Source organism: Cyanistes caeruleus, chromosome 1 (assembly GCF_971803275.1).
Source record: "Cyanistes caeruleus chromosome 1, bCyaCae1.hap1.1, whole genome shotgun sequence".
Taxonomy (NCBI): Eukaryota; Metazoa; Chordata; class Aves; order Passeriformes; family Paridae; genus Cyanistes; species Cyanistes caeruleus.
In genome coordinates this window covers 109,086,318-109,106,219 of record NC_141701.1, presented here as the reverse complement: position 1 = coordinate 109,106,219, position 19,902 = coordinate 109,086,318, and the positions used below count along the sequence as shown (strand labels likewise).

The following is a 19,902-nucleotide window of genomic DNA, read 5'->3' as shown; positions in this document are numbered from 1 at the left end:
CAGTTCAGGCAAGTACTTAACCATGGGTCTTGCTTCAGGTACCTGGAAGAACCATATGGAAGTAAAATTACCCTGTTGTCTGAGATATCTAGAGATGTATTTGAAGTTTAATTGAAGGATCAGTTGATTCTGCAGAGTTTTGTACAAGAATAGAATTGATTTGCTGTGCCTTGCAACTGAGGCAACTATCACCCTCAGAAAAACGAGATGTAGATACAGAGGATGGTGGCTGGAAGAAATAGTGCAACATTTTTGGGAAAGGGATCCATCCCACTTGACATTTCTGGTGGTCACCACTCAATAAAAGGTGTGTGAGGAAAAGTCTAGGCCTACACAGAACTAAATTCTGTGTCAATTCCTGAGATGACAAGTTTATTTTTTTTTCTATGTTTTGGCTTTCAGAAGAGTCCATCCAATATGAAAGTCCAGCAGAAACATAGGGTGGAATTTAGACTGTGTAGACAGAGGCTGGCTGCTCTGTTCATGGAAGTAAGGGAAGGTTTTAGGTGTAAAACAGTATTGACACTATTGGGGCTCTTTTGTAAACTGACAATTTGCAGTGCAAGCATCATAAGCAATGACTTTTCTTCAAAATTGTAGAGATTAAATAAAGCAGAACTAGATAAAATGTAAGTCTAACCATTTTCTGTCATGCTAATTAGGTAAATTGCTAATTTCCAGTAAAAATGAAAAACATCCCAGTTTTTTACTGTTGTCGCTTCAGTTTGGCAGAATGTCTCCCCCCAGTATAGATATTTTCATAGACAATTTTGTATGGATTTCTCTTATTCTGGCCAAAGCAAGAGGAAAACCAGGAAATCATGCTTAGTATGCTTGGAATGAGCAATGGAAGGATTATCTTTTTTATTGGATGTGTGAAAGTTAAATCTAAGGCATATTTTGTGGGCTGTTACAGAAATCTGTTTACTATCATATCTTTGCTTTACTCATGATCATCAGGGTATAGATTGAGAGGTTTCTTTTGCTTCTCTGGAGTGGTTGGTGTTCTTATTCCTATTTACATCTTCTGCTGTGACACAGGGGAAACAGGTTGTCCTTATGACATTAGAGGGGAGGCTCCAGAGTTACACCCGAGGTTATTTTGCTTGAGCATAAAGCTAATCCAGATGTGCCTACATGACCTCCCCAGCAGCACAATTTTGGCTCCCAGAGATTTGGTGCCTGGCTGGAGGGCAGTGTGGGAGGAGCTCCTCAAGGAGAATTTCAACCAGAAGCCTATGGAGAGCAGTGGGGCCTGTGGTATTTTTACCGTAGCTAAGGACCCATAATACTTTGCTGCATTTTGCTATGTTGAAATGTGATTTAATTCTAAAAATAACTTGGTTTTAGGACCAACATTAGGTTCATTGTAAAGAAAGTATGAAGCAGAGCTATATAAATACATTTCTACCAACATTTAGGGAAAAGAAGGAAGTTATGCTGTTCATCCAGCTTATCACAGAGTTGAGTCTTTCTGTAAATATTCTATTTTTTTTTTAATACCATGCTTCCCTGCTTGGCAGAATTCCCCTTTATTATCCCTGCTGCTTTAAACTGTATTTTTCAGGGTTGTATGTTGAAGAGATAGGTGGCAAATTGAGGAACACTGAATATAGGAGGGAAAAAACAAGAAAACTGTATATATTTATATACACACACATATATATAGTATGATTATGCAACAATATTGTCGATTCTGTGATGTAATTTGAAAAGATGGATTTTGAACTTATTACTTCTAGTGATGGGTAAAAAAACTGCTTTATTTCTCTGAGTGCAAAAACTTGTAATAAATGTAGTTTTCCTTAACAAATACAGCAGCAACTATAGCTATATAAGAGGTATATTTTGGGCATCTGGAATGTATTTTTTCACTGGTTGGTTTATAAAAAGTCTGTGGCAAGCTACTTAATTTCTGTTATATCAACTTTCTTTTAGATGCACTGAGGTGTGTTACCTAAGCTCACTTTTTCCCCAGTTACATCACAGTGCTAAAAACAAACTCCAGGAGAGTGCATTCTGTCCAAGGAAGAGGAAATTACTTTAATGTGTTTCCTGTAACTGTTCTTTATGGTATAAGAAGGGCCTGCAGCATGGTTTTATTTGTTTCATGTGGACAGAAGAGGAAAATTGCTGCTGCTATACAGCTGAAGAGAAAGCAAACTTTCAGAGAAAGTATCAAAAGAGGATATTCTGCTTTGGGCTGATTCACCAATGTCTTCCACCTGCCTACCTTACTCATCTGCAGCTGCAACAAGTGGGTCTGTGGTGCTGCCTCGATAACGTGGCAGTGTTTTCTTCTTGTCTGCTGTGGCATGAGTGAGTGGTTGAGGTTCAGGGCTATAGACAAAAGTGCCCTATGTATGTGTTCTTGCAAATGTGAATATAGGGCATGCATAAACTTAGAAAACCTGGGACAGCTGGAACAAAGTGTTGGTGGATTTTGTAGTAACAGTAATCAGCTGGAGAGACAAGAACTCTGTGTGTGTGTGGGTGCTTGTGGATGTGCCTGTGACATGGAAATGCGGGAAGCAGCAGCTTCACCTCCAAATTGGTTTGTTGTTATGACGCTTGCTACATTTTGCTTGAATCCCAGCTGTGCTGCTGGGCCAGTAGTGGCTACGCTCATCTGTGAATTCTTTTCCTCCTCTGTTCGTTTCTGCTGTGTTCAGCTGTGTTTGTGCAGTTCTGAGACAGTATGACTCTGTACTCTAGAGAGCTGCTTGGCTTTGGGGCTGGAAGAAAAGATATATTGATATTGGTTTGATTTTTTATCAGTGGGATTTGTTAGTTGTATTTTTAAAAATCAGACCCATATCTAAATAAGATTTTGATTGTAGCTGATGTCTGGGGTTTTTGGTGAATTTCACATGAGTTATGTAAGCATTCGGTTGCCATCCATATTATTTTGCTGTGCTTTCCAAAAAGAGCACATTCCATCCATTCATGCTGATCAAGAATAGCATGTGAAAATGGCATTAGCAACAGCTGCTCTTTTGAATAGAGTTGTAGCTGGCTTGAATCTGATCCCAGCTGTCAAGAGGTAGAGTTTGTGAAAATTGTAGCGCTACACTTGGCCTAGGACAGGGGCTCCGGGCAATGCTACTTTACCTCTAGGCATTCATAATTTATGAATAAGTAATTAAACACGTGATGTAAAACTGTAAAGAAGTAGTGCTTTCATACTGTATCTTCAAAGATTCTATTTAATCTGAAATCTCTTAAGACATTAAAAGGAAAAAAAATCATAAAAAGATTGAAACAAAAAATTTGGAAGAGGTTTCTTAGTGAGAGCTTTTTGAAGTCACTAGCTAGATTGAGTTGATGAGGACCAATTAAAGCAAAACATGTGTCCACAATTTGCTGCCATTTGTTCTAGGCACATCTTTATGGATGAAGTTTGTTGCCTCTGTAATGATGAAGATGCAAATGTCTTTCCCATGAGGCTGAGCGATCTCCATTTTTTATAAAGACCTAATGTGATGATTTAAGCCCTACAGCATGAGCCACAATATGTTTGCATTTCCTGTAATAAAACATGCACATTATAATTTGCCATGCGTGCACTGTTCACTCGGGGCTTCCAAGTTGCGTATCGGCTAGAGAAAAATGTGGGGACAGGTAACTGGTGAAGCTCTTGGTGCACAACCTCTGTATGGGACTTTCTTCCTCAGGCATTTATTTTCCTGAAAAAAATGCAAGGACTTTTATTGTTTACTTACAGCATTACAGTATGTGTGAGGACCTGTCACCACAGCATCTGAAATAAACGGCCATCTGAGTGCTTCTTCATGTCATTATCACTTAGTGTGTTCCCAAGTATCACTCTTTCATCTCGGAAGCCTGGCATGATGCCCAGTAATATCAATAGAAAGAGTTTTCCTGTTTGCAAGTATGTACCACTCTCTGTAGTAAAATGAGCAAAAACGGCTGTGAGTGGCTGTGCCTTATAGCACAGGCTGTCACAAGTCCTGTATCCCCTTGCTGTGGATGCAGCTCGCCTTGCCCAGTGTTAACTGGCAGCCTGGCTGCCTCTCAGTCAAGTCTTTGCAGTGAAGTTCACCCTGTAGAAAGGGCCTGCACTCCATTCCAGTCTGAAGCAAGTCCAGGGATTCATCCCTCTTTTCCTAATTATTTGATAAGCAATGTGAGTTTGTAAAATTCCTGTATTAGAGAAGACCCAGTCCTAAATACCTCTTTAAGGTGTTGAGCAGCATCACCTTCTAATGCCTCTTGCCCCTGGTAGGAGCCCACACCCACCAGCTTTTCTTTCTATTGCCAAGTGCTGTCTGTGAATAATTACATGTTATTAATAAGAAGGTATGTGCTGATGGCTCGCTTATACAATTACACATGGCTCATTTAGAGCAGGTAAAGAGACATGGTAACAATACAAGAGAGACTGCTGCCAGATGCAGAGGAATAACTTGTTCTCTGCCCACAGTAGTAGATGAGACATGAAGAACTGGATTTATAGAGCAGGTAGCTTGACATTAGGCATCAGGCAAAAATGCTTTATCAGGTTAGGGTATTGAAACCCTAGAACAGGCTAGTCAGGAGGATTTAAGTCTGCCACTGAAGCACTGAGTGGAAAAAAACCTATCTCTCAGGGGAGACAGAGGTCATCTAGATGATTTCAAAAGCTCCCATCAAACCCTGTGTTCCTGTGACCACTAGGTACTGTGTGCTTAGTGCAAATGAGCCTGCCTGCTTCCACAGAGAGCTCTCAGCTTGCACAAGCCATGTATAATTAATCCCTGCGCTAGAAATGTGCAGCTGACATGGGCTTAAAGGTACTGGGGATCACTTGATACACATCAGCAGAGAGTGTCTTCCTATCATTCACAAGGACTCACAGAAAGAAAACAAAAACAGCATTTTTGTTGTGCTCTATTAGATTGGCAGGTATTAGCTTGAGCACAGATGGCAGCAGGGAGTGGTTATCCAGCAGCAAATTCCAACTGGTTTGCTTAAAAATTAGAAAGGTAAACAGCCTCTGGCTATGCAGTGTATCATGTACAAAGCTTTTTTGGGATACTCACTGGGCTGAGGCATTTGTATTTGAGAGTCACGTGGCTTGGTAACAGCCTGCCCATCAGGCAGCTCACAGCAAGCAGTCCCTCAACACTTCTTTTTCCCAGAATTCAATTAAAGGTTGTTGCTTCAGTTTCTCAGCAAAGACTGCCTTCTTGAAAAAAGCTGCAACCTTCTATTTTGCGATCCTGTCCTGGAAAACAGACCTTTTGAAAGAGGACTTTAAAAGCAAACCAATGCACCTTATAAATAAACTAAATAGAATATACATTTTCTTACCAGATGTTGGCTCCAGTGTCCTTGGTGTGCCCTTTAGTGAGATTTCAGCTGCACACACACACTCAAGAGGGAGGGTTCCTGCTTACTGCCTGAATAAGCAAAACTCTGTGAATCGGATGGCTCTTGCTGTTCCAGAACTGAGATTGTTCCCATGAATAGCTTGCAGTATTTATTTTAAATTTGCTGGTTCCATGAACATTTGTGCCCTTAAAGACATTACAGTTTGGTAGGATTTCACAGATAGTGTGAACTCTTTAACAAGTTTGAGGTACATCTGTGGGGTGGGGATCTTCTGCCTTGTTTTGCCAAGAACAGATACAAATTCAGGACGTAGCAACACAAACAACTAACATATTGTGTAAAGTTCCCCACTTTTCTTGCAGATTTGCTGAAACACAGAAAGATGTGGAATAGGCCTGGAGCTGTAGAATTTCCAGTCATGGTTTAGGTCCTTGACATTGAATTTGGGATAAAAAGCCAACAGGCAGTTACATTATTATATTTGCCCTTTCTATTTGCAAACAAGCGATTCATGCCTCTGCACATATCATTTGATAGTCTGAGTACGTTCTTGGCATTAAGCACCTTCAATTTTATACTTCTACTGGTGCTATTTGCACTAGAACCCTGTAGATTTTTCAAAATTAATGAGCACGGATTCTTCACAGTGTTTATATTCATCAAGCATTCACACACCAGTTGTGTGACATTCTGGTAACAATGTCCATGATTAGTATGCTAGAAAACCAAGAGATATTAAGTAAATACATATAAATATGTGTGCTTAGCCAAATTTGAAAATGCTGCAAGGATTTGGTTTTAAAATTCCTTACCACCTTGTTAAAACAATAATCTGATATAAACCCACAATATTACTTCCATCTTACATTGTGAATTATTTGTGGTTTTGACCTGAAGTGGTCCCCATTGTATGACACCATATCTGTCTAATCTGTTTTAGATTCAGCACTGTTTGCCTCAAGCCCTGAGAGAGATGTTTTAGAGGGAGGATGAGTAGGCAGGAGTACAAATGGGACTTTCCTCTATTTTCCCTTTCAAAAGTCTATTCATCCATCTCTAACAGAAATGAAACTTCAGGAACAAAGGCATTGCAGCCTGTGCAAGTTCATGTGTGTGTTTTGAGACCCAGTGTCAAGTGGAGGAAGAAATGTTGCTGATGTGGAGGCCTAGCAACCGTGAAATATCGGTCCTATTGAGTTCAATGGCAAAACTCTCATGGACATAGTAGGATTGGCATTTTATTCCCAGCCTTCATATTCCCAGCTTGCTTTGGTGTGTTGCAGTATAAAACAAGAATATCCTGTCAAACATACATTTTATTCCTCAAAGCCTTCTTTTGTTCCTGACTGTGCCTAAGATACATTGTTATGGTTGTTGACAATATTGCAATCAAGGCCTAATTCAGCAAAGACAGTTAAATATGTAAATTGAGTTGTTAACCCCAGCCAGACTGCTCCTACAGCAGCCACTAGCCTCGGGCTTGAATCACCATTGAACTGTGTTCCAATAATTTGAAATAAGAAAATTTACATGTGGACATGTACACTGGTGTCTCATGGCCATGAATTATCCAGTGCCTGTGACAGCGTTCCTGCGGGAAAGACAGAAAATTTGCTGTTAGATGCTCTTGTTACATTGTAACCTGATAATCCCCCTGTGTGAACTGCCCTGCACAAGGATTTCTACCACTGTGTCAGTACCAAAGCAATATTTAGACCCCTGTGTTTAGATGCTGAAATTTTTATATGTTAAAAGTGTCACTGACTACTTGCAACGCCTTTGAACTTTTCTCCCTCCAGCCACCCCTTGGCATGTTATATTCCATTATTTTTGAGCGGGAAAGACCTAACTGTGGATGTTTTGGCAGCTTTCATTGCTCAGTTGTCTCCATTGTAGTTCACTGCAGGCTGTGTAAATAATTGACTAATAAAACCAGGCTCGTTGCAGGCAGTGGGGACAGTTTGGAAGAAATGCACCAAAGTGTCATCTAATTCAGCAGCATCTGATGGGTATTATCCCTGTCCCTTCTCTAAACAGAAAATATATGGATGCCCTCTGTGGATCTACAAAAATTCTCCAATGAACTTGAACATATACCAAAACTTCAGCACACTTGACTCAATGAAAGATTTCAGAACTCCACCTGTGAAAAACCTTGGTGTGAAACATCACCCAAGTTAGCTTTTCGTAGAAAGTCTTTGCTTCTAGAAGCAGTGCATCCATTTGGCCTTCGTTTGAAGACAGGCATCTTCAAAAACTTCCCTGACAAGTCAAGGCCCTGTACATGATTGGTATGAATGTATTGTTTTGTGGTACATTTTTGGTTTAAACTATGTGTATCCTCTAATGTCTGAAACCTCAAGGGCAGAATGAGCTCCCGAGTCTGGGAAAAGCCAAAGTCTCCTTTCATGTGATTTTATTACCCATATTATTTTTGGATAAGAGGAAGATATTTGTTGTATGTCCTACACAAGATATTTGCAAAGTGACCTTAGCAGGAAAAATACTCTACCCTTGCTCTGGTAACTGAAAGCCATCCCTCAACTGGGTTCATAAAAGGCTCTGGAAATGAGGAGGAAATTTTTATAGCAGGTCACAGCTCTTCAGTAAGAGAAGGCAAGGGAACCACAACACTGAGGCCATATTTCCTTGAGGTTGGGGTGCTGGGCCTCCACTCTGGCTGGTGTGAATCTCATAATGTGCATCACAAGTGCCCAGGAGGAACTGCCACTTCAGGGTTTGAAGGAATAGTGCAGTGTAGCCTGGCCAACTTTCCCATTACTGAACTACTCGTTTTGCTCAAGACCAGGCTCCTGGTCATACCAGGGCCAAGGATTTCTGGGGTCAGGTTTTCCATATCAGAAAATGCTTAATAACTGATTTTGGCACTCAGTAAATTTTCCTAAATACCGAAGCAGATTAACCTGCTTTCTTCCTGGTGGCTAGAGCAGGAAACTTCGGCAGGTGGCTTGAAAAAGTGCACGAGGCACGTCTCTCTAATACAGACTGCCAAGATATTTTGGAAAATCTGATCCCTTTCCATTGAATTTTAAGGAGTAGACTTTGTTTCAAAACTATGTAATACTATGCAGAGCATAAATATTTTGCCTCAGAATTAATAAGTAATATTCAGTACTTTCAAAGACCAAGTTATAAGGAAGAACAGAATAAAAATGCATGTGGAAGGAAGCAAAAGAATGTGGATGGGTAGAGAGATGGCTGTATATTCCTCATAATAAAGAAAATATATTCATAATAAATACATCTATTTCTTATTGCAGGTTTATTTGCAACCTTTAGGTGTATTTCACACACCCATTGAAACACTTGTGCTGATTGGATTTATTGTGAGCCTATTCTGTATTCATCAGACTGTTGTTCCTAACTCTCTACTGCAGCAATATGTAAATATCTTTCCAGGTACTGCCATCATCAGTAGAAATGTATGTGCTGTGGCAGAGTAAAGTTAGCTCTGCATGAAACCTAAAATACTGCTTAGAGGGAAATATCACAGAAAACAATATCTCAAGAGGTTTTTATCCCATGGACCTTCCTTATTGCTAGAAAAGGAACTAGAAATTCCTGCTCATCCCTGAGGAATATTGGTCTAAAATAAGTTGATGACCAATGTAATCAGGTGTTATGAGTCATTGCAGTAGACCATGAAAGAGTTTGAAATTTTTGTGCACTCATAGAGTATTTCACATTGCATTTTATTGTAACTTTCAGAGCGAACCAGTATTAGTGACAATACTTTGGTTTAAACTGTGAAAAGCAGCATAATTTCTAGCCACATTATAAATCCATTTTGTTAAACCCATGGCTTTGTTGCTGCTGGACTTCCCATGCAGACAGCCTGTGGGGATACTCAGTTTTCTAACACAAAGTTTCTCATTCTTTATGCATTTGGAAAAGGCACTGCTTCCTTAAGTTAGAATTGCATAGGAAGGATGATGACTTTGCATTATCTTCTAAAGCATTAGACTTCACTGGCTCCTGTAGAGGCTACAAATTTATTATGCTGTTGCATCTTCTCAATGCTGAGGGCATTGACAATTAACATACAAACACCACAATGAAGATGTCAAAGAGAGGAAAGTAAAGATAACAAACAAGGAGAGAACCTGATAAATTAATAACCGCATGCTTGCAGGGCAGAACACTTGTGTTTGTATGGACAGATTTAGTTTTGCCTTAAAGCACAGGGAGAGGAAAAAACTGGCTTAAAGCCCTGCAGACTTTCAGCCTTGTCTTGGAGGTAGAATGGATCAATTATCTTCCATTTTTTGGTGTTCAGTTCAACAGTGCTGGGGTTTGACACTATATTCTCCTTAGGGAACCTGGCCATTTCACCTAGTTCAAAGCTGTTTTGTTGTGCCATTTCAGGAAGGAAGAACTGTTTTTCTGATCAAGGTTTTGTACATGCCTGAAAGCCTCACGTTAAATCCCTGCCCCGGGACCTACTTCTTAATGCTAAGGTTGTGAAGCATAAAGTTAATCACATTACAGTCTGTACTGCACAGAGGTGCCCTGAAAGTTATTAAGGATGAAGCTTGTGCTGGAGAAAGGGCAGTAGGTGCTTAGGGAAGTAGGATCCTCCAAGGTTGATTCCCAGGAGCAAACAAGGAGGATGTGCAGGAATGGAGTGGTGTTTACAGCTTATTAGGAATGGGCAGTAATTTATTTTATTTTATTTATTTTATTTTATTTATTTTATTTTATTATTTTATTTTATTTTATTTTTCCCATGCAGAGCAATGCTCTATGGGAGAGATCAGCATTGCTCTGCATGGGAAAAATAAAAAAATGTATAAATAATAAATGTTACAGAACCCTGGGCCGCAGCTATGCACACTGCAGTGCATCTTTTCTTGCCCTTGGGGCTTTTATGACTGGGACCATTAGTTTCAAAGTCACTGGTGAGCATGTATGTGACTGACAGGGAATCATATATAAATCCTCTAGCCTCTGTGGTGGAGATGAATGAACTGGAGACAGGATAAGAGAGAGTGCTTAATGCACATTGTCAAAGAAAGGGCTCCTACAGGAAAAAGGAAGGTCCTTTTTCCTTGTAGTTTACAGAGCTGCAGGGTGAGTGGGATGCAGTGTATATAGACTTGACTATTGACTTGACTAGCTCTTCTTTCAGGAAAATTTGTTTCAGAAATGAAAGGCAGTTCTGAGGAAAAGTCTTGGTCTGAATGTTGATGATGTTGGAATCCCTTAATGTTCATAGCTATTAAGCTTCTCTCAGTTCCAGGGCACCTGTCTTCACCAGTATTTTCCAACATGAGAAAGATCCCTCTTTCTTACAGGAGGTGTTGACACCATTTAATGACTTCTGCCAGCTCTTCTCAGTGCTGAGGAGGCTGCTGTCCCCTCCTGTGAATGTTCCCTGCTGCTGGCACTACAGTTCTACCAAAGCAACATACCTTTTCCACAGTGGTTTTCACTGCTGCATTAAAAATTTCAGCTTCATTCCCCTGGTTCATAGGCTTTGTGGCAATCCAGAGCTGCACAGCACAGCTCAGCACAGCAGCCTGTGCTTCTGTGGACCATCGCTGGCTGTGCTCCAGAGCAGCCCCATCACAGAAAGAACAGCTTGAGGGTTACAGTCAATTAGCATAAATTGCTAAGGGCCCAAAATATGTTGCAGAGCCAGTGTGGATTGTTAAGCCTAGAAAATGCTCCCTTTTTCTTGCTTCCTTTTTCTCTGCTGACTCTGTGGAGGAGAAAAAGCTTAGAGCCCATTTTTGTCATTCTCAGAGGAGGGATGTAGCTGATGCAGCTGGAAGAATAGGGCCAAAAGCACCTCCTAATATCCAGGAGACATTGGGCTGTTGTTTTTGTCACTGAATTTCTCATTATCTCCAGTTCCTGTGTGTCTTATCTATTGAACTGTAAGCATTTGAGGCTAGGGGTTGACAGTATTTGGATGTGTTATACAGTGCTGAGCATACTTTTGGCTCTTATTTAGTAATTATAACAATTAATAAGAAATACCATATGGCTAAAAATATTGTAACTCTCAAAAGAATTCTTGGGCCATTTATTTTTTGTGCATATGAGTGTGTGCCTCATTTAAGCCAATTATTTTTGTATTAACAGGCATTGGTTATGCCATCCTTCTGTTTTTATTTTTAGTAGTATTCAGATTATTACAAAAAGTGTGAAGAGTGAATGAAAAGAAGAAATCCATTTCCTAGTACTTGTCTTCTAAAATTAAATTTTCTGGTTGAATAATCCTATATTTAATCCTCAAAGGGATGTGTCCCCTAGGGGGAACATTCTCTGCACCCTCAGGTGCCTGCTGTCAAAATGTCAGAGGATGGGAGATGAATCCAAATGAATTAATGAATCCAAATCCTTGTTTGGAAATCAGGTGATGTTTTGATTATGGCTTTACCATCTTTAACCAAAAATGCGAAATTTATGGACTAGAGACATTGTTACTCTCAAAATTAAATTCGCAGGTTGTGTTCTGCTTTTCAGACAACACAGCAAAATATGATAGAGTCCCTCTTACTCCCTGTCTTTTCAATTATGGGAGACTGGGAAATCTCAGTCTTCAGTGTTTCAAGAAGAAATTTTTAGGTCTAGCAGAGACGATCCTTTTTAGCATGGCATAGACAAGTGTAAAGCCTCTTTTGTCCTGCAGATTGAAGGGATTCAAACTTTATATCCGTGGAGGAATGGTGATCACGCATGGTCTGACTGCCTCTGTGTGTCCCACTTTTTGGCCTGTTGTCACAGGCTACAGCAAAAGTTTCTGTCCCTGTTGAGTGCTATTTTGACAGCAGTGTGTTCTTACTGAGCCCATGATGTGGTGCAAAAGATGCATCCATGTGTGTTTGTACTGGGCAGCAGCAGCCATAAGGCAACAGGAAACACAGACCAATGACTTGGGTCACCCTGGTGCTTAAGTCATCAAAGCAGCAGAGTTTTAAAGTAATGCATGAGCTTATAGAAGTGTATTTCTTTAAAATTTGGCTCTGGATGGAATATTATGCTTATTGCTGTGAAGAAAGGACTAACGTAGTGTGCTCTTTTCACTGATAATTTCAGAACTATTTCTTGTGTTTAAATATTAAGTAGAAATTATTGGAGAGCTTTGACTACAGCCTTTTTGAGAACAAAAGCACAGGTAAGTATGTTTTTAAGTGTGATCTGATCTGCTGAGGGGGAACACAGGGGAGAGACGTGCAGAAGAATGCAGATTTGTGTTAGTATTTTTTTAAGAAACAGCTAAGATGTTACTTTGTGTTGTTTTGTGGTGGCAGATGTATAAAGACATTGGCTGTTTCAATGTCAGGTGTCACTGGCAGATGAGTAACAAGATTGTGTGAAGAACTGCAGTTGGATCAGGAAGGCTGATTCTTACCAGTTGGCTTTTGGAGATTACATTATAGCATGGAGAATTTATTGAGGTAATTTATCCACAGTGCTTGTGAACACATTACATCCATCCTCTGTCTCGACTGGTGTAGAGTGGATCTCAATACCTACAAATGTATTATTAATATTACTTTAGAAAGCAGTACATTTTCGCATAGTTTCAATATCCTTCATGGATTTTGAATATAACTCTAAAACTTGCAGCAAATCTTCCGCTGTTGAAACAAATAAATCTTGGGAAAACATAAAAAATACTTTTAAAAATTACATTTGATAACAATACTCAGTCAGCCTTTCTGCTGCTGAGAGTTCCTGACAAGCAGAAATGAGAATTTCTGTAAGAGACTTCTGAAAGAAGCAAAGGAGGAAAATTGAATATTCTGGTTTTGCCTGTGGGGCTGTCTTCTTGTTTTGGAAGCTTCCATCAGTAGGTGCAATTTGTAGAAAAGATAGGTGGAGAAGAGCAGGCTTAAAAAGTGCAACAGATGAAGCACTATTTCATGTTAAGTACTCTGTTTTTCCTCTGCATCCGTAAGTTCTTGTGCCATGAAGGAAACAAAACCAGAAAAGAGGAGAAGACCAAGAACATTTTTTTTTATAGTCAGCAATGAGACAATCATGTGAGAAAAAGACTCTTCAGTTCCTTTGGTTTCATCTGTTGTGATATCAGAGAGGGTGAGTTCTTCTCTCTGCTTTACAGTGTCAAGCTGTTCCTCAGCTGTTCAATTTATGCTCACAAAATCCATTAGCTGACCATGCTGACATTGCCTCCTGCTCAGTCTTGTAGATCTGCGTATTTTGTTGCTCAGCATCACAGCCAGGGATGAGTTACCAAAAGAAGTAACTCCTTTACAGCCTAAGAATGACCCCTACCTAGAATTTTTTCCTGCAGCATTTCCGAACGGTCCTTGCAACGTGCAGAGAAAGGAGTCTGGCAGAGCTGTCCCTTTTGGCATTCTTTTGGAAACTGCCACAGGAGGTAGGAGGAGAAGAGTGGCATGGGCAAGGGTGCTCCCCTAGCAAAAGTGGGGAAGATTGCTCTCAGATCAGTGTGGCACCCTGCACCTCAAAGCTGTAGTGAGGAAGAAAATGAAGTCGTTCCAGGAGGCCAGTCATCTGTGGCTGATTTTTCATAGCAAAACATGTTTTCTACAGTGCATCTGTGCAAGAGTAGGAAGCAGTCATGAATTTGGCAGTGAGAAAATTTTGCCTTTATAAAGTTATTAGCTGCAATGGTTACACTTTGACAGCCTTGAAATACACAAGACACTGAACTGAGAGCTTCTCAGGTTTGCAAAATTCAAAACTGGTGGCTTTGCACTGGGTCATGGCAGAACACTGTGGAAGACTCTGGTAAATGAGCTTTAGAGATTTACATCCTTCTGTTTGCTTTTCTGAGTAAACCAATATATATTTGTGCAGAGGCGGTATTTTTTATGTAGGTAAGATAGGTAGGATGCCAATAGTGTTATGTTTGTCATTATGTAAGATTAAAAATGCATTCATTTATAATATGTGTTCCAATCTCAAGACTGTTAATTTCAGTGAATTTCAGGGTCTGGTCTGAGTGTTTTAATGAAGACATAAATCACAAGTCATAAGTACCTCTTGCTATTTTCATATATAAAATCAGTAGCTGTATTAAAGGTTCACTGATATTCATAGTGCTTTTGCTCACTATTGAAGATATATTTTTCAGACAGGTCTGGAACTTTGTCATTTATAATAAACTGTGAGAATAATGGATTTGGAACTGTGTCTGAGGGAGAGGGGTACCTCATAGTCTACTGAATTTGCCACCCATTTCAATGTTTTAAAATATTAATTTATTTTTCTTCCATTTTCTAATCCATTTGTCCATTGTTCAGCATAAGAGAATTTCAGCCTGTGCATTAAGCACATCTCCTACCCTGTGGTACACTCATCAGGCTCTGTAGATTGTAAAGGTAATGCCTCTGGGGCAAGTTTGCTTATGAGCTGCATCAATCCCGTGCTTTCATCTCGTTCTTTTACCCCATTTTCATTTACAGAGGACCTTGGCACTGTTCTTTGTCACAGGAATGTGGTAGGGTTGTTGAAGAGGAAAAGGGGAGATGCACAGCTTTGCCCATTATACATTCAGGCTGCTACTTCCAGGAGCTGCAGCAGCAAGGGACACAACATGGAGAGTCATCAGTGACTTTGCAGTTGAAATAATGTTCTGGTGAAGACAGTGGCATTTCAGTACCCCTGTTTTGAGCCCCAAAGCCTTTACAACCACCAGCAAGGGCTGGGAACATGTTTAAATGCTCTACAAACATAGAGGTGATAGATAAGTGTGAGTGAAGTGTATACCCTGCTGTTTGTGGTCTCGTAGAGAAGACATCACTGTAATGCATTTCACAAAAATGTTGCACAACTTCTCAAGTATTTTGTGAGGAGACACTAAAGTTACCAAACTGTATCTCCTACAGCCTTCATAGAAGAGTCAGAAGCTAAACTGTGTTATGGGTGAATAGTCTTCACCCCAAAAGAGTGTTTCATGGCACAGTTTGGGCATGATATAAAGGAGAGACCTTGGAAATGTATGTCTGACTGCTATGCTTCCATAGAATTCCTGTCAGCAGCCTTCTAGCTATTTACTCAGCTTTGAATGGAATTATGTTTGTGATGGCTCCTCTCTAAAGCCAGTTTTTGTGATGAAGGGGAATAATGGGTCTCTTTTTTAAAGAAGCTTTGCTTAGTTCTAAGTCAGTATGCTAAAAGCTCCTTTAGGCTGTTTTTCATGTATGTTGGGATTGCAATACTCTATAACATTTCTGGCAGTGATGGAGCACCTGCAGTTTTCATTCTTTTAATTTTATTTCCTAGCATTTGAACAGGAATTAATCAGACTGTGAGGAGACTGCTGCAAGGTTTAGGTAGAATTGTGGCCGGCCAAGCTGCTTCCCTCAAAAAAAAAAAATGTCTTGTCCATTTCTCTGTGACCCTGTCTATGCTGACAGTCACTGCATCAAATACTTGGCTTGAACAAGAGAGTGGAAGTTCCAGCTGAAGTGAAGATCCAGAGCATTTGAAGAAGGTACAAAAAAAATATAGTCCTGAACTTCTCTAAAGGTCGTTGTTAAAATTAAGATAAAAATCATTAAACTGCTTTAGTAAAGAGGAGACTCAGCAAGTACAGGTCAGCCAACAGCAGTAAACATGCAAAATGGGAGTGTGGATGCATTGGAAATTGGGATTGTGGATGCATTGGAGGATTATTTTTTAGTATTGTTTAAGAAATACCTCACAAAAATGAACAAGAATGCAAGAGCTTGAAAAGTGCTGCATTTACTCCACACCAAGAAGAAATACGTCACCAAAGGGAAACCCTGGCATCTCTGCTGCTCCAAGTAACACCTTCAGGTTTCTTTCTGAATCTTCTGAATTCTTTCTGAATATATGAGCTTCTTGGTACCAGATTGCTTCACTGCCATAAGGAACAAATAAATGTAGTTTATTATTAATGCTTCTATCAGGTCTAAAGATAATACTCTTTATTTCCAGCAGTGTCAGACCACTCAAATTTCTTTAATTCACTGGATCATGTTCTTAGTGGACAGAAAGAAGGGCATAATTAGCTTGGTTTAAGTCATTATTGCTTCATGGAAATAAATCACAAGGCAAGTATGCGAGTTTTGTCTGGCTTTCTTGTGTCCTGCTGGAGTTCACGTTATTAAAAATACATTACTGTTTATTCTTCAGGAGCTCGTCAGGTAATGTTCATCTTTTAGGCACAGCTTTACTGCAATTAATAAAATACAGATACTGTATTTCAAACCCATAGATTTAGTAGAACATTTATTTGCAAAACCAAAAGCTAGTAGATATTCATTAATGCATCTTTTTAAGGATGTTTCTACTGTTTTCCACTGTAGTGTAGTCTCAGGGAAATACATATGTAGGGTCTGTGCAGGTCCTTTTTTATATGCAGCTATTCACATAAGTGCTCTAAGTGAAATCTGTCAAGCATCATCAATTTATTTTCTGGTTCTTGATAACTTCTTTCTTTTGCTAGTACAGCAATTAAGCATTGTCAGATCACAGCTTCAGATTCTCATCTTGTTTGCTCTGATAATTGAATTTTGAGGAGAAAAATACAATTCAATAGATCATCTTTGGATTTACACTGATCTTAAATGTGATCTGGTTCAGTCTGCATCTGTTCCAACGAGAAAGATGATCTACTGAATTATTTTAATATTTTCATATCCCTTTGCTGCAGTTGCTTTAAGTTTTGCCTATTTATGACAGCTCTAGATAGTAAACAGCTGTCTAGTCTGGTTGATTGTAATGTGAGAGACCAATAGTGGACATCTGGCCGGGGCAGGGTGCTCCATAGGAAAGTGACCCCCTGAAGTGTACCAATTTTGGGCTATGTGCAGCACAAGGAGGAAGGTTGTGTGGAATGACAGATGGATGCCTCTGGTTGACCTCACTGCAGGTGCAGGAGGAGCAGATGGCAGGCAGGGTAATGTCCAGACATTTGATTTTAGGTACCTTTGACCCCCAGCATAGCTGTACAGTAGCAAGTAAAACTGGAACTTTGTGAGTCACTTTTCCATGGTGCAGTGTGCTTCTCTGGAAATGCAGACACAGACACAGTTATGAACAATTATGAAAGGTTAATGCTGTCCATTATTTCTTCTTCTGAGGCTCTTGTGGTGTCTTGCACGCTTAAACTGAAGAACTCCTATCCCATTAGTGAGATCCACAAATTAATTCCCTTTAATTATTCATGTGCTTCATGTGCTATAAATATGTGGTGTAGTTAGAAATAGGTACTGTAACCATGTACATAATTAATTTCTCTGCCTGTTTTTCAGGTGAGAAGCAAAATCTATACAGGGGTAGTTATGATAGGTTACTGATTTAGATAGCTTAACTGTGTAAATCATGTGAAGACCATCAGCAAGTCAGTGGTAGAACAGAGCTGGAGTGCCACATTTTCTGTGTGATTCCTGGTCATGGTAGATTTTTGATGAACATGACCCAGATTCTGAAGTTTTCCTCAAAACATTTGTTTTTCCTTGACTGGTCTTAGTTCAGATGATGACTTGATCAAATCAGGAGAGTGATGATTTGACCTGAGATTGCTTTTATTTCTCTGAGTGATGGCTGAATAGTTCTCCTGCTTTCTTGGATGAAGTAATGCCTGATCATGAACAGACATTAATCTCTACTGAGAACATTACATATAATGGGAAATAGAAAAAAAATGAATCCAGGCTTTTATGCAGCCCTTGACTTTCTTCTTCTGTAGCTGAAAGAGCTGAGTGTTTTATAGGAAGGGTCCCAGTTCTTCCTTTTTTTGTCCCCAGCCAGCAAGGAGCTAAAGGGTAGCTACAGCAAAGTGACTGCACAGCCAAGGGTGTAGAGACCAGGCTAATCTCTGATATGAGAGACCCCATGGACTGCTGAGGAGCCCTGCAGTTGCCACAGCAGCTGTCTTGCCCACAGTAATGGAATCATATAAGGAAACCCTAATTTAGGGAAACTTCTTCCTCTCACCTATGAACAGATCCATCAATCTCTTTCTCTCACCTTTCAGGAGCTACTGGAAATCAGTATGTAGAGATAAATGAGGCTATTTAAGGTGAGGAGGGTGAAGTTACTGCTACCAGTAGAGTTTCTCTCAAATACAACCATTGTCAGGGTTGTGCTCCTCAAATGCTAGGGACAAAGGCACAAAAGTTGAGGAAAACTTCCTGTATCTCATTATTTCTGATGATAATAATAGTCTTCCTGTGTTCAAGCAGGAGAAGGGCTCATTTTTCAAACTCTGTGCACATATGTGCAATGCCATCCTGCATCCTAATGCATTTGAAATCTGAACTGAAAGATGAGCAAAAGCATTATCTTAGCATTGGAAAACTCAAAAAATGTAGGAACTGGCTTCTTCTAGATTGGAGGGAGATTTGATTGTTCTAAACTCTACCCTCAAGGCCCACTCACTGCTTTAGCGCATGTTCTTCACTCAGTTTGTCAACCAGTCGAGCTTACTGAATTAGAGGGAAAATTGATCCTGTGTTAATTTCTCTTCTTTCTGATCTTCAGTACTGTAGAAATTAAAAATAAGCAGCAAAGAGTAAATAACTTGATTTTTATTTCGCTCAGAACTATATAGTAACTGTAAATCCTGCAGATAGTTGCTGTGTGATAAGCACTCTGCTCACACAGGGAACTTATCTTCAGGGGAGGCAGAAGTCCCCCATTCCCCTGTAAATCACTGGTTTTGTGAGGGAGAAAAGCAACACATAGGTTCTATGTACCGAGGAAGTCTTTACCCCAAAGTGGATAAACTACAGTGAAATGGTGGTGCCTGTTGAAATCATGGTAGGACAACATTTCCTGCCAAAGGACAATGGAATAGATATATTTCTTTCTCTTTTTAGTGTATACTGAAACCCTTGTCTCTTCATTTGGCATTTTTGTTAGAAGCTGACCAAGAATATGGTATAATCATACTTCATCTCTTATCATACCATAGTACTCAGTGGGTAGACTGAGCATACACTGAAATGTTTACATGCACCTATTCCTTACTCCCTTTCCCTGGAAGAGGTCAGATTGCACATTCCATAAAGAATCACAGACTCAAATCCTCTTTGCTTATATTGGGTGTTTTCAGCTATGCTGGATTTTCCTGCTGTCTCATGTACTTTTTTGGGGGCAGCTTCTTTATCTGTCATGTATTTTTGTACTCGTTGTGCAGCTTCTCTCGGTCTCTTACATTTACTAAGCTTGCTGAGCATGGCCAGTGGCATTACCCTGCTGAGTAATGCCCAGCTAGGAGCCATGTCTTGTCTGAAGCATGGCAAAGCAGGGCTGAGATCTTGCTCTGAATAACTGGCTACACTGCCACCTTCTGTGTTTAGAGCTCCCATTTGACCTTGAAAGACTTACTTCATCTTATTCCTTATGCACCCTGCCTGGCCCATGTCCTGGGCAGACACTGGGACGTGCAAACATAGCAGTACTCTTGGCCATAAGTAATGTGGTGATTTAATGTCATCTTGTGGGTTTTCTTTTAAAATTGAAGCCACTGCCTTCAGCAGCAGTCACAGATGAAAAGGTCTGTAAGTGCTGGTGAAGTTTAGCAAGAAGGGAACCACATATTCTGTGTGAGCCTGAGTGTGTCTTGGAGGCTTC

General features: G+C 40.0%; 1 protein-coding gene across 5 annotated transcripts in view; it reads left to right on the top strand.

Moving 5' to 3' along the window:
* The window catches only part of TMEM108 (transmembrane protein 108), a 168,197-nt gene that overhangs the window by 83,484 nt on the left and 64,811 nt on the right, over positions 1–19,902 (top strand). Inside the window, exon 4 of one of the 5 annotated variants that reach the window (XM_023919340.2) lies at positions 1,939–2,257. The exons of 3 other annotated variants lie outside the window; for them this stretch is intronic. In XM_023919340.2, the coding sequence (XP_023775108.1) occupies positions 2,215–2,257 (43 nt within the window). In that variant the 5' untranslated portion in view covers positions 1,939–2,214. Of the gene's footprint in view, positions 1–402; positions 2,258–19,902 lie in introns of all 5 variants that reach the window. One more of the 5 variants, XM_086849332.1, reaches the window with a different exon arrangement.